Source organism: Centruroides vittatus, unplaced genomic scaffold, assembly GCF_030686945.1.
Source record: "Centruroides vittatus isolate TY-2023 unplaced genomic scaffold, ASM3068694v2 contig_329, whole genome shotgun sequence".
In the NCBI taxonomy this organism is placed as follows: domain Eukaryota; kingdom Metazoa; phylum Arthropoda; class Arachnida; order Scorpiones; family Buthidae; genus Centruroides; species Centruroides vittatus.
Window position 1 is genome coordinate 1,124,964 of NW_027122113.1, and position 15,481 is coordinate 1,140,444.

The 15,481-nt window shown below is 24.1% G+C and overlaps 1 protein-coding gene and 1 long non-coding RNA gene across 3 annotated transcripts in view; one reads left to right on the forward strand and one right to left on the reverse strand.

Moving 5' to 3' along the window:
- LOC136973747 (uncharacterized) overlaps nucleotides 1-15,481 on the reverse strand; it is a 50,826-nt gene that overhangs the window by 18,509 nt on the left and 16,836 nt on the right. Inside the window, exons 2-7 of the mRNA XM_067268492.1 lie at nucleotides 13,314-13,367; nucleotides 11,868-12,134; nucleotides 8,958-9,224; nucleotides 5,220-5,480; nucleotides 603-781; nucleotides 386-525 (exon numbers count right to left, since the gene is read on the reverse strand). Of these exons, the coding sequence (XP_067124593.1) occupies nucleotides 386-525; nucleotides 603-781; nucleotides 5,220-5,480; nucleotides 8,958-9,224; nucleotides 11,868-12,134; nucleotides 13,314-13,367 (1,168 nt within the window). The remainder of the gene's footprint in view (nucleotides 1-385; nucleotides 526-602; nucleotides 782-5,219; nucleotides 5,481-8,957; nucleotides 9,225-11,867; nucleotides 12,135-13,313; nucleotides 13,368-15,481) is intronic.
- LOC136973764 (uncharacterized) lies at nucleotides 121-3,465 on the forward strand. Of its 2 annotated transcripts, none has more exons than XR_010880549.1 (3): nucleotides 121-239; nucleotides 415-564; nucleotides 3,348-3,465. It is a non-coding gene; the product is annotated as an uncharacterized lncRNA (long non-coding RNA). The 2 variants fall into 2 exon arrangements; XR_010880548.1 differs by having other exon boundaries at nucleotides 166-267.

A 15,481-nucleotide genomic window follows, 5' to 3' on the forward strand; every position in this document is an offset into this window, starting at 1 on the left:
ATCGAATTTTAAACTGATGTTGAACTTTAGGATCTCGTAATGAAATTAACTTGATCTCTAGAGCGCATCACAATTGATACGGATGTAATAATCAATGTTGTTTCTTATACATTGTTTTATTTTTTTTATATCCGTAATTTGTAAGAAATTTTATAAAAGAAAAAGAAATTTAACGTTATAATATCGTATTTTGATATCTCTTATCGGTTGAGAAACAATATGCGGCCATTCTGTGACATGTAAGTATGCGCTTAGACATCTTTTAACGTATGTTATAGTTGTGTTGTGTATATTTATACTTATCATCACATTTTCATCTAAGCTATATGTTTACATATCTTCTCTTATCTCGTCAACAAAAGCCTTTCAATATTTGTATACTTACCCATCATTTATTTGCTTTCCCCCTCTAAGTTTCAGTTGAACCTCTTCATAATCGCAAGCGACATCAATTTTCCTGTCGTTGGATCGAAGCACAAAAGGATGGTGTTGAACTACCACACTGTTGATGAACGTACCGTTTCCCTGGTATAACAAATGCACGGTTGAATATTTAATATAAAGGTAATTTTAAAGATAATTTTCAATTACTTGCGACTCACCAGATTCTTTGTACCGCATCTTCTCCCATGTAAGGGCATAGTTAAGGCTACTTCTCCGTTTCCTATGACGCTAACGGCATAACATTCGTAAGGATGCCCTAAGGCATATACTCTACCACGAAAAGGTGTTGTTATTCTGACAACCGTGGTCATTGCTGTTGCTTCACAATGCATTTCAACTGAAAAATAATAAACTATAATCACTAAAATTATAGTTAAAAAATTGAAGAATATTTTTATAAAAATTTTATTCTGGAGTTAATGGGATTTGGAATTATTTACTTAAAACGAGTTTTGAGAAATGTGATAAAATATTTTGAATTTTTTTTCAGCTTAAAATTCAAAAAATTGTCGAATTTAGAGGCGAAATATAATAAATTAAAATTCCTTAAGGTGCAACGTATGACATGATTTATGTTTTAAAACACGTATTTATTATGTTTTTTATCGTATATACTCATTAAAGTGTAAAAGTTTCGATTTCTGGAGTTTAAAATCTGTAAAAAAAAATTTATATTTTTTAAATAAAACTTTTACAATGTTAAAAATTGAAGCGGGTTATTTAGTTTAAAAAAATTTTAAATTTTAATATTTTACGATTTTCTTATGAGCAGTGATGACGACAAATTCACACTTAATATAATAAAATACTTTTTAAAAATTCTGTCTTCGTGCTTTTAAATCACGAATTCTGCATTATCTTAAAAGCGTATGCATTTGTATAAATAAAATAAATTAATTTTTTTTTTGTGTGTGTTAACGCATACAAAATAAAGAAATTAGACTTATTAGGTCCAAAAGTATTAATAAAAAAAAATTACATTATATTACTATAGAATAAAAATATTTAAAATTAGAAACTCAATATAGAGAAATTTTTGTTAATTAAAATAAAAATTTCAAATAGAAGTATAGTAATTAAAGAAAATGAAAGAATAGAAAAGAAACTAACATGCAATGCAGGTTTAATTTTCTCACATCAGTAATTTTTTTTCAATAAACTGCTACTGTATAATTGCAGATTTAACACAGAGCGGTACAGGTGTAACGAATGAAGTCTGTTATTAAAACTCTAGCTACTGATAATTACGCATTACAGCTTATTGTTATTACTACATTTTTTTATATTTTCGAGATTTTAATTTGCGATTGTAATTGAAGAATTATAAATTATTATTCAATTTGCATAAAATTTACTCATTTACAATTATCCTGTAGAAAGAATTCCCCTCGATTCAATCGAGAGAAAATCGTTAAACTTTTCTATAATCATTATATATATTTTTTTCCCTTTTCTGGATGTTATCATTTTTCTTAAATAATGCTGTAATTTTGTTGAGTAGTTCTGATACTATTGAGCTATAAATTAGACCGTTGGTTACTTGAGAATGCAATATACGAACCTTGAAAAGATTGCGTAAATCTAACAGAAAAGCCAACCCCTAGAAGAAAGGAGTAACAAACATTATCATTTTAAGGAATTCCTTTCGTGTACAACAATCATATTTTATGGTTTGTCGACCAAGAAATTCTTCGATTTCCAATCTCTAGAAAGCATTCAACTAGAAATGAAATTATTTCCTAAAAAACAAAAATTTCATTTTGTTTTAGGATAATAAAAATGATTTTTCGATGATACAACAATAACAATGTTAAAATATCGATGTAAAGGATTTCGTTAATGATAGAAACAATTACTCCTTTTTCTCCTTTTCCAAAAAATTTCAAAATATTAAACAAAAATAAATAAATAAATTTAATTTTTTAAAGATATTTTAAAGCTGGATTTAAAGCCGATTTACACGTTTAATATCGTAGAAAAATGTTGACACTTTCACACCATTAAAAAAAAATCCCATTGTTATTTTCTACAACGTATAAAAATGGAAATAAACACCTGGTAACAAGGTATTGAAAATCAATAAGATTGAAAATCTGGATTGAAAAACATGACCTACAACTTGAAGGGATTTAAAGAAAGTTTTGTGTAGATGTGATTGACCTGTTCAAAATGAATTTTTCTTTATGATAAACGAATGCGATTTTCTTTTGGAAAACTTTTTGAAGTCTGAAGAAGGGGTCTGTGACCTTGCTTCCCGTTAAGCTTAACGGCTAAGCTTGGACTTCCTGATCCTTGTAGCCACACATTTTATTATGTTTCTTGTCCTTTATCGCGTGTTGTTTGTTACGTTTTCTGACTGTCACAATTTGAACTCCGACCTCTAAATAGCAAGAGTGTTGTTTCTTGTCCCTTTAGGGTTTTATTTTGAACAATGAAGGTCGAAAACTAAGTTTGCCCTAGAGAACTTCTGTTCTTTTTCGTATCGTATTCACTACTTTATTTTTTATGTTCAAGTCATTTCTTGCGACTAAAACTTTTATAATATCGTAAAATCGTTTTCTATCTAACTAATTTTCAATTTTATTTATTATTATATATAAAATAAAAGCATTAAAATCCATCATTTCGTCTTGATGGGAATATAAATACATTAAAATTTTTAATAAGCCGTGCCTTAATATATAAATATTATAATTATTTTTATAGAGTTAAGCCCACCCTAGCGAATACATAGAAATTGATTATAATTATAAAAATTTTATAATGTAAGCTTTTATTCTTGATGGAAGAGTCTGTAAAAATTATTATTAGTTTTTTATAAGAATTAATACTACTTTATATCCAACCTTTCATTAAGGAATAGTTAATGTGAATATATATCTACATTTATTTATTTATTACAGATATTTCGTTTCATTCCGACGATCACAAATTACAATTTTCTCTAACCAACCGAAAAATTACGATGTTAAAAAATCGATAAATTTTTATTTAATTTTTTTAAAAATGGAATAAATTAATAGATAGCAGCTTGTTTTTTTTAATTTTATTTTATTTTCGAAGGTTATTAATTATTTTTGTTTTGTTTATACTTATTTATTTTAAGAGTTTTTTTTTTTTTTTGTTTCTACTCTTTGAAGGAGTTCTTATCCGTTTCGCTCGATTCTTATAAATATCTACAGTTATTTATAGAGTATACAGGAGTTTTTTTTTCAATATCTTTGTTGGAAAAATAAAGAAATAGCAATTATAAAGGTTCTTCTTGAGATAAAACCACTGGTTCAATCTGTTCTGTTTTTTTATTTTTACTTTTGTTTAACGGGCACAAAAAAAGAAAAGATTGGCAACTTATATCTTCATCAAATGGAAGGATGGACAACAAACGTGATAGGAAGAACTACATTGTGTTACCAATTCCCCAAAGACTTAAAAATACGCTGTAATCTTTGATTTCATAGATTAAAAAAGTAGTTGAATATACTTTAATTTATTTCAAAATTGGGTATTTCATACATTTCGAAATTAAGAATAAATCAACGTTTTAAATAAAACATGCTTTAACTGTATTATTATTATTAATCATATAATTCACTTTATTAGACCTGTTAAAGAATACATTAAAAATAATTTAATTATATACATCTATTTATTATTTATAAGAATTATAACTTAAAATTTAATAAATAAATTATAATTCTATATAAATTATATCTTTATATATAATTATTTATACGTTTAATAAAGGCGAGGTCTCATTAAACTTATAAAATTATAAATTATATTCTGTAATTTTGTTTATAAATTAAAAGAGGTTTTAAAAGTATTATTTTAAATTTGATTAAAACAATACTTAGATTATTATCTACAGAAATTACGCGTTATTATATAAAATTATTCGCTATTAGGGCGTGGTTTTCTTAAACTCTTCCTTGTATTTAAAAAAAATAATAAAATAAAAAATACTAAACAAAATAATTATTCACAATTATTATTAAATTTAAACTATGAATTACAAATTAAAAAAAATAATTTTCAGTCCATAAAAGATAATAGTTTACAGAAAAATAAGATGAAAAGAAAGCAAGAATTAAATTGTGATGTTATTGCTCGTCCTATAATTAAAACTGACAACTTGATTATCTTACAAACTTGAACTAAATTTGAAGTGAAAGTTATAAAGAATGAAAGTTAATGTACAGTACCTTCGGATAAATTGTTTGTGTGATTACCGAAGGAAGTAAAATAAAAAATAAAAATTCTTCCAATTTTTAAATGGTATTTTCTGTAGAAAGAAAAATACTATAACAATGCGGCAATTATTTAAATAAATAATATTTTAAAAAAAAGAAGAAGAAAAACGTGATTAATATTTATGTAGATTAGTGCATAGAATTAAAATATTTCATAAATTAAATATAATCACGTAATTGATTAATCGCGTAATTTACTCATAATTTTTGTTTTTCTATAATTTAAACATTATGTGATTGCATAAATTATTTGAATGTAGTTAGATAGAGTCGAATACTATAAATTATTTTAGAATATATTTAATATTTATATTCTCTATAATAAAATATAAAAAACAAAAATTAAGAAATCTACAAGTAGGTTTGTGAGTAAGGAAGAATATAATATCGTAGAGAAGTAAATCGATAATACGGAATAGATAGTTTCTATTCAGTTATTCTTATTATTTACGAGTTAGATATTTTAAAATTTAAAGAAATCTAACAGTTTTCCATCTATAAATCTTAAAAATTCTAGAGATTTACCATCTATGCATGGACCTTTCTCATAAAAGCTCCTTTCAGTAGAAGATGAAGTAGATGGTTCGGGCAATGAATAAGTATCTTCGGGACTGAGTAAGCATAAAGATCTTTCTTCATCAAATTCAAAAGCTCTGCATCTAAAATCTGTATGATTTAAACACGAATCCTGACATAGTTCTCTAGTTGATGCAGTCTTCTCCAAATGAATATGATGATGAATCAAAGTACGACCTTTCTGTTGATAAAATAAACATTTTGGTGGTTCTATACATAAAAAAAAAATAATAATAATTTTAAAATTGTGTTTATTTATTGATAGAATTTAATATTTTAAATTAATATTTAATTTCAAAAAATTTTCCGCAGTTATTAATTAACCGTAAAAATTGGTTTTTATTCTCAACATGTTCAAGAAGATTTTTAAATAAATAAAAATTAATTAATATTTATAAACACAATAAGAAAAATTTTACCATTTATAAAATTGATAAATTCATGAATTATTTAATTATTTAAATCAATTTATAATAATCACATTCTGGCATAAATTAGCATTAATTAGCATATGAAAATAACGTAAAGAAAACACTTAATAATTTTAAATTGTGTATTTTAAAGGGAATATTTTCGAGTCGGAAATGATTTCCTCTGCGGCTAACTTATCTTCTGTCGACTTTCTGCATGCAAAATTTTGTACAAATTACCAAATCGATGCAAACCTTCTTAATATATCTTCAATCTTCTTATACATGTTAAACACGATTCATCGGAAGCTGATAAATGCAACCAATTACTAATATTACTTATAACTTCCTTTTTTTTATTTTAATTTCTCAAAGTTATAAATGAGTATTTTATTATTAGAATATCAAGTAAGTAATTTAAGAAAATTATTATTATTACTTTTTTTTATATTATAATTATTATTCATAAGATACAATATATCAAGTGCTAAGTAAAAATTATTAAAATAATCCTATTTAATAGTTCAATAATATAAGGACTTATTAAAGTTTCTTATTTGTAAATTATTAATATTAAAAATCGGATTATGAAAATAAATTTTATTTTATTCTATTTTTACTAAATTTATTTTCGAATATTTTTGCTCATTAACTATTTTTAGTTTGCTGTTTATAGATGTGTTTAATTAATTTCGTTTCAACGTTAAAGTATAGTAAATTAATTAAATAAATAACGTAATTCAATTTTGGAAACAATTCTAATTAAATACATTTTGTCGATAATTCAATTTCAATAATGGAATTTTGTTTCCACAACATACTTAATTGAATTATTTCAAAATTCTAAATTAATTCACGTTTAGCAAATTAAAAAAAATTTTAAAAAATAAACAATTAAAACAGAGTATAATTTATAGTTGATTACAAAATAATTGAACCTAATTATTTAATTAGTTTTTCTTGACAAAAATTTCACTTATTTTAATTTCTTCCAGAGAAATTAATTAAAGAAATAATTAAAATTAATATTATTATAATTATTTTTTATTTTTACATAAATTTAAATATTTTTTAAAATTAAATTTTATTTATTTATTTAATTTATACATATATATATATATATATTTTAAATTTAATTTTTAAAACTTGTATAAATTAAAATAAATTTTATAGGAAGAAAAACAATCTTATAAATATTTATTTTGATAAAATATTAATTTTTATTATATTAAAAATTTTTTTAAGTTTCTTTTTTTTTTAAATTAAACTTTAAAATATGAATAATTAATTAATTTAAATTAAGTTAAAATTTTCTAGTAGATGCTTTTGGTATATATATAAAAATACATTCTTAAATGAAAAACTCGTATAATGAATGTAAAATTTGTTATTTTTCGTCAGTTTAATTAAATTATATTTATCTGTTTACTAATCAAAGTAATTTTAAATTAACGTTTTTTTAAAAAAAAATATTTACTTTTAGATTTAAATACAATTTTAAAAAATATTTTTGCATAAAAAAATAATTATTTTTGTGATTTATTTAATTCGTATTTAATATCATTATTTGATAAAGGAAGAAAAAAATAGAGAAATTAAAATTAAATAAAGAAACTTCATTTTGTTTGATTTAAATAACAAAAAAAAATTATTTTTCTACTTTAAATTTTTTATACTTTTTTGTTTTTTTTTGTTTTTTAAAGGATTGCAGTAAAGAAATTATTTTTCTTCCAGCAAAAAATTATGATAAATTGTATTTAGAATAATTTATTTTTTTAATCAAATATCGAATTTAAGTTAAAAATTAATTTAATTTTAAAAACGAATACTTTTTTATTCTAAAAATAATACAAAGAAAATACGTGTATATATAATCAAATATATTAAAGAAAAGGAGTAAAAAAAAACAATAATAATAACTTAGTTTCAAAAAATTCAATTTAGCCAAAATAATGATGTGGTTAAATAAAAATATCATGATAAAATGACAGAACATTAATTCTAAAAAAGTAAAAAATTTGAATAAAATTTTCATATGTTTGCTTCTGTGTAACATTGCTCATCTATTGACAAATTCCTTTTAGAATAATTATACTTTGATGAAAGTATGGAAGATAATAAATTTTATTTAGGGAAAGAGCTCATGATTTAAATATTTTAACCACAAAAAAAAAATCGATTTTTAAAAAGGACTACTAATCTAAAAAAGTAGTAAGATGCGGTGTGGGTATGTGTGGGGTATCCTTGAAGCTATTTCACAAATTGAACTTTGATAAATCCAACAATTGAAGCATCTCTTTCATTGTTGCTGTTTAACGTTCACTCCCCGGAGACTTTTCTTGGAGCAGATATAACAAAAACACCAAAATACCAAAAAAAAAAAAAAAAAAATATAGTAGAAAAGAAGACATTTTAAAAACATGTTATTCATTCAATCCAACTCAGAATTGAAAAATCACCCAACAACTCAATCTATTGTTTTCGCTTTTTTTAAAATGATTTTCTTCGATTTGTTCATTTTTATTAATAGAAAATAACACAAATTTTAATTTTATTTCTTTGCTTTTATATTAAATATTATTTTTTTTATTTGTATTCAATTATTTTTGCTTCCGCGAAATTCAATATTCTGAAAGTATGTTGTCATCTGTTTAGCTTCTAAGAAATATTACATTAAAATTACAGAGAGAGAAATATATATAAATAAATATAACTGTTCATTAAACATATTATTTTTATTGTTTATTTCAGAAAAATAATAAATCACTTGCTACGAATATAACAAATTAATTAATTACATATAAAGCTTCATAAATCATAAAAAAGTATTAAAAAAAGTTTTTTTAATTTAATTTTTAGCCTGATTTATAGAGAAAAATTATAATAAATATTACTTATTAATAATTTATATCATTCTATAGAAAGTCTCACATATTTTGTATTAATTTTTCTATAATTTAGTAAAATTAAAGTGATTTTGTTTATTTTAATCGCTTCACTCTAATGTGATTTAAACTTTTCAATTTAAAATACATCTTTTATCACTTCTATATAATGCTAAAAGATAATCGCGTTAAAGTGACAAGTTCTTTTTTCAATATTAAAATCGTTTTTGTATAGGCTGTTACACTTGAAACTCGAGCACATGGATGCTTTCTCGCAACTAGTATTGAGAACAATGTGATTTTGACATTGATTTCTTCGCAAAGATAATATTTTATATATTTTTTATATATATATTTTCAAATCTAATAATACTAATTTAAAAATTATATACCTGACACGCATTGATTTTCCATATAATCTACAGGTTTGAAAGATTTTCTGAACGACTCGGGCGCTGATCTTCTATCGTGTCTACTTAAAACACAGCTTCGATTGCTTCCATCGTATCTTGCTGAGCGACACACAAAAGTCGATTCGCTACTACAATATTCTAAGCATTTGTCTTTGGTTTGGATATTTTTAAGAATTTTATCGTCGTATCCGTACAGTTGCACACCTTGAATAACATCAAAAGACCAATGTCTGTGACAGACGTTACCTAGAAAAATAAGATCATAAAATTAACACGCATCGTTACGTATCAAACATCAGCTACTAATACGAAAATTATTGTTAACTCCTGTTACTGAACGATGATTAGGAGTGACTTATTAATTAAAATAGCATTAGCGAATGCTCGGCTTATGACACGGACAATCAAAACAAAATTCGAATTATCGACAAATTTCTAACAGAAGCAATTATTCGTTTAGATAAATTATATTAAGAGTAATCTATATGAAAATTTTTTCTAGAATTATTTTTCTACAAGACGTTGTTTTTTGAATAATCCAATATTTTTGATGGATAGAATATTTGAAAGTTGATTATTTCCAGATGTTTTATGGAAAACAGAAAGAAGAGGAATTCTAAAAAAAGGAGGAAGTTCTGGTGTTTAGGAATAAAAAACAAGAATATAAAATGAGATGCGATTTGAAGAAGTACCCCAGAAACGAAGAAAATACGAAACAAAAACCTGTTGAGAAAGTTTCAGATCAAATCAGAACGGAAAGAGATTCAGAATAAGTAGGACGGAAAGTGGAAAAAAGAAACCAAGTCTCTTAGGGATAAAAGGAATACAGACATTCTGGACGAGTTCATTGTCCTTATAGCATTGTCAAGGCAAAGAGTCGATAGGGATATTGATAGAAAGACGGAAGACTAAAGAATCATTAATAGCACCAAAATTGTGATAAGGCTATCTCTTTGTGTGCACGCCCCATTGCTCTGAGAATTTTTTTTTTCTTTTTTTCGAGAAAAGAGTTGTCTGTTTTGGTTTAAAACAAAGCGAGATGAATCGTTGTATAATATATATATTTTTTTATTTAACCCTTTTGTCACGCGGGTATCGCTATGAAATTTTTTGTGAACTTTTAGAAGTAGTCTTCTTTGAATTTTCTGCGTAATTATATAAATTTTTAAACTTTTTTTTACAATTTATCGACAAGATGTATTTTTTATAGTAAAAAGAATAAATAAATACAATAAATTGAAAAGGATAAGAGAAAACGAAGCAAATAAATTCACGTAAATTTCAGAACCATTGATATATATACTGTAATATGAAAGATCATTTTTTCTTACTTTTATCTTTATTGTCCTAAGATTATTATTTACAATATTAGTATTTCCTGTATATAAGCTATGCGCTACATCAGGCCTGGCCAACTCATTGCCTCGAGCCTCATGCGGCCCACCGACTCTTTCTGGGTCCTCCGATGATTCTTACCCGCATTATGTTCAATTAAATAGCCAGAAATGTAATGTTTGTTTCACACGATTAAAATAGATTATTGTCGATAATTTCAATAATCTATCTAGATTTGAACACGAGATAATCACGTGTGTGAAGCTTGAAATATAATATTTGCCACCAGAGGAATGGTATATATAGCGACCTACTGTTCTTTGGCTTCACATGTCTTTGGCTGCCTGTATCAATTGTTTCTGACAAGGAAGATATTGAAGAACGCGTGATGTCTTCAGTGTTGTGAAGTTAGTAGATTTTCTACTAAATTTGGTAGATTGAGACACCTCTCTTATGTAACTGCGGCCCGTGGAACGATTTGGGTTGGCCAGACCTGCACTACATTAACCTTGAGAGAATGCAAGGAAAATTACCATGAATATAAGTACCGAAATAGACAAAGATAAGCTTACATCCGCCTACTTTTCCTTCTCAACCAATCGCCGTTCAGACAACAATATCTTCAACCAATCTTTAAAATTTTATAACATTTTTATGTGTTCTTTCTCATAAATTTGACCAAAAGCTTCCTACATTCTTAAGCTTATCTCCTCCATCATTTCACAAAGGATGTCATATCGAACAACTATTCATGCCGTGTAACTTATGCAGAGATTTATTCCACGTAACCGAGTAAATATGACTTTTTTTCCCTTTATAATATCATAACTCACAAAAATTACGAAAATTAAACATTAAACTTAAGAATAAACAAACCATAATTATTATTTATTAGATCGCGTGCAGGTCTTCGAGTGATACAAATTCTTTTGACGTTCCAATTTTATAAGAAATTTATTTACAATTTTGCTCGAATATACAAATGAAAAGTGAGGTTTTAAATTGATACAAAATAGAATTTTTTGCATATTGTCGTGCGATGACATCCGATGAATAATTCCGGATATTTTTATGATGGGTCACTGACGTGAGTTGTCTTTACTTTTATCCGTTTTTATTTTCAAACTTTAATCGATTAAAAAAAATAATAATAAAAATATTTTTATGATATTTTATATTCCCTATTTCAAGTAATAACGCCGAGTAATAAAAAACCCATTTCAGATCTTATCATATTTTTGAATTATTTTTAATATATTTTTCACTAATACATCTACCTTTTTGTCACGTTTCAAAGATGTTTAAGTCGAGATCAAAGTTGGATTAACTCGAGAGAAATTTCAAGAATGATGATTCTAAAATTGAATTTTTTTTTCTTACGAACAGAATTTTTTAAATAGTATAAATTCTGTGAATTTTCCAGAACATTAAACACATGCAAATTTCACTTAAAATCGAAGATGGCGGATTTTTTAAAACTTGTAAAAAACACATCATTTTTGTATTTTTTTAAATAAAAAAAAATTTGAATTAAAATAACATTTTTTATTTTACCTTTTAAGCATATTTTTCTATGGTAGCTCCATGCTGAATTATCTACTAACTGCTGTTCGATGTCATGAGCTAACGCAGTCATCAGTATACAGGTAGAGTTGACATGCCCAACAAAATAAGAAGTGCAATTCTCTTGGTTGTAGCATCTTTTGTGGCACTCACTAGACGAAAGGTCTTCCTTGATGCTATCCATTTCAACTTCGCTGTCTTTGACAAGCTTAACTGAAGGCATTCGGATGAAAGTTAACTTGCCTTCAGGACATATTGCTTAGGAAGTGAAAGAATAAAAAAATATATATATAAAAAAAATTGAAAAATTATATCTAAAAAACTTTCTTATAGAATAAAAGAAAGAAGTGATAGTAATCTAATCTATACAACACTTCTTTGTCTGAATTTTTAAAAATGTATATATAAAATCACGCAAAAGTTGCAGAAACGATACTACTAGTAAAAGAAATTTAAATAATTGATTAAAATAAAGAGAGACAAAAAAATGTAAAAAAATAAGAGTTAATAAAATTAATTTCCCGGTTGTTATATTGAATTTTTACAGTTTTAAATTCATTGAACTGTGTGTAAATCTGCAATAATCAGTGAATCGATCAGTAAATAAGTTGTAGAGAATGAGCGAGAAGCGAACGTGTAAATTGCATTTATTCGCATTACCCGCAGCAGTAGTTGTAACTTTCACTTTATATTTCATTTGAAAATTGACGTCAGAAGAAATTTTGATAAAAATTTTTCCTTTTTTTTTTTTCTTTATTCAGTATATCTGATTTAATTTACGAGACTTAATTCAATTTATTCATCTACTAAGCTACGTAAAAATGACAATTTAATATACTCTTTTAAGTAGTCTATATATTAATTCGTATTATTATTATCGTTGCTTAAAACATAGAATAAAAAAAAAAAGAAAATGTTATTTTAGGACAGTAACTATATTTTTTAACGTCTTTTATTTATGACAATTCAATATTTTATCATAGAAAAATGCCAATAGCCAAACTTAAAATTGATTTTATAGAGTTTATATTTCTTGCCGTTCATTTAAGCTATGAATTTTATGTCTATAAAATTGTTATAAATGTTGAAATTTTAATAAAAATTATAATTTTTTTCACCTTCTTTTTGGGTAAATGTAATCAAAGGAAGATAATTAGTTACAGGAGAAAGTTTACTTGATCATTAATTTTAAGTTCCTGAGATTCATGGATAAAAAAAAAAAAAAAAAAAACATGAAACACGATTTATCAATAACGAAATTTTTTCAGATTTAATTAGTAAAGAATGAAAATTGTCATCCGAATAAAATGTATTTATGTAAAAAAGTATATAATTAATTAATTTATATCAAATTCGTTTTAAATAAAATAAAAATACGTTTAAATTAAGCATAAATTATGCTAATTTATTCGTAAAATATGCTATTTTCTTACTTACCAGTAGTCAATGTATACGTACAATACGTAAAAAGAATAAACCATCGTATTAATTCTGAAAAAAAAAATATATAATGTTTTTTATAAATGATTGAAAATTAAATTTTTAAAAATAAACATTAATTTATTATTTACATGATTTTTTATTAAATAAATAAAAACGTTTTTAAAAAAATTATATTAATTTTTCCGATAAATAAATGAGCAAATCGCATGTTAAATTACTAATAAAAAAATATCAATAAATATGAAAAAACAGAAAAATAATATTGAAAAAGTCAAATTTATATTTTGATAACGTTTTTTTTAAAAAAAAAATTAGATTTTTCTCAAAATTAAATGTTTTAAGTTATATTTTTATTAATAATAATGAATTATCTTTAATAGAGTTTAAACGTTTTATATATTTCTATAAATAAATCTATATTAATTTTATTATTATTTTTTAATTAAAAATTCAAAAAGGAGATTGTTTTTCGTATAAAAATATCCATTTTTACAGCAATTTTTTATTAATAGTTATTAAATAAATTCAATTTTTGAAGACCGAAACATTAAAAAATTAAAGAAAAAAATGAAGTGTATAAAGTTAGACATTCAGGAAGATTTTCTAAATAATAACTATTTTAGAGAAGTATAGACTCAAATAGTAATTTTAAGCTTAGAATTATTTCAGTACAAACTTAAGTACATTTTTTGTTCTCTTTTTTTTTGAACGATTTTTTAAAACATTTATTTACAAAATGAACACGCGAACTCCACATTAAGACAAACAGGAGACTATTGATGTCATAGAAAATCTTTTTAGTTACTTAATTGAGCGACAATGCACCATCATCTGTATCAAAACAGTAAGAAAATGTAATTGATTCCACATTTTTGACTCAAATTTGTCGAATTTTTTCACGACAAATAAGGCTTTATTATGATACTTCATCATTTTCGTCTATCGATATTTAATAACTGTTATAAAGATCTGTATATAATTTCGACTTTTAGAGACATTTTAAGAAGAAAATGATTAAAATTTAATTTTAAAATTGATTAGAAATTCATATAATCTTGTTGCAGTCATTGATAATCATTGTAATTTAATATATTCTTAACTAATTCGTATCATTATTTAAATATAAAAGATTTAAAATTATAGAAGTGGTAGCTGTAAAGTGGTAATTATCTATGAATTTTTCTTTTCTTTTTTTTTCTTAATATTTTCCTTCTTTTAATTTTAGCTTCTAACGATTTCTCTCCAGTTCAAGAATAATTAATGAGAAAGTCGAGAACACTTTATGAAGCTGTTTAAATTAGAATGCCAATCATTCTTTTATGAACGTTCTGTTGTTAGTGAATTAGTTGAAGATACAAATCATGAAAGGCTCTTTTATACTGCATTTTAAAATATTTGATGTATAATTAAAAAATTTTTAACTTCGAGCCATATTATTCAATTTTTAAAATTTATGACTTATAAGAAAAATTAATTAAATTTTGAAAAATTAATTTTGCATTAAAAAAAAACGAAAAAATTCTTTAGCTAGTTCCTACTTTGGTATATGAAGATGGAATCTCAAACATGACCTCAAGCATCTTCTGTACACTAACGAAGTTTAATCTCGTGGGAAAGCTGCTTAATCGAGCAGCGTTCAACGATCAATCAAGGCGCGATGTAACTGCTAATTATGACGAATTGATCAAACATTTACTCGTAAAATGAAGCGAAACAGTAAATATATTGATCGTTTATAAACTTTTAACTTAAAACTATAACATAAAACTGAATGTAAAATGCTTCAAAATTAATATCAATAATTCTTATTTTATAAGCATTTTAAAGGAATAAATTGAAGTTTAATGATTTTTATGATGTATTTTATGTTATAAAATCATTAAAATACCATATAATGGTTAATAAATCAAAATATATAACATGTCTTGTATTTTAATGATCATAAATTTATTATCATGTGTATTATGAAGTATATTTTAATTTAATTAATTGAATTTTTGTATTATTCTTCAGTAAATAACATGCAACAACACTAAAATGAATTAATAAATTATAGAAAAGTATAAATATTTTAACCATTTTAAGAACTTCAATAAAAATAATTATAAAATTGTAATTGTCTGTTCGCTGAATTAATATGTGAATATTATAGCATCTAATTA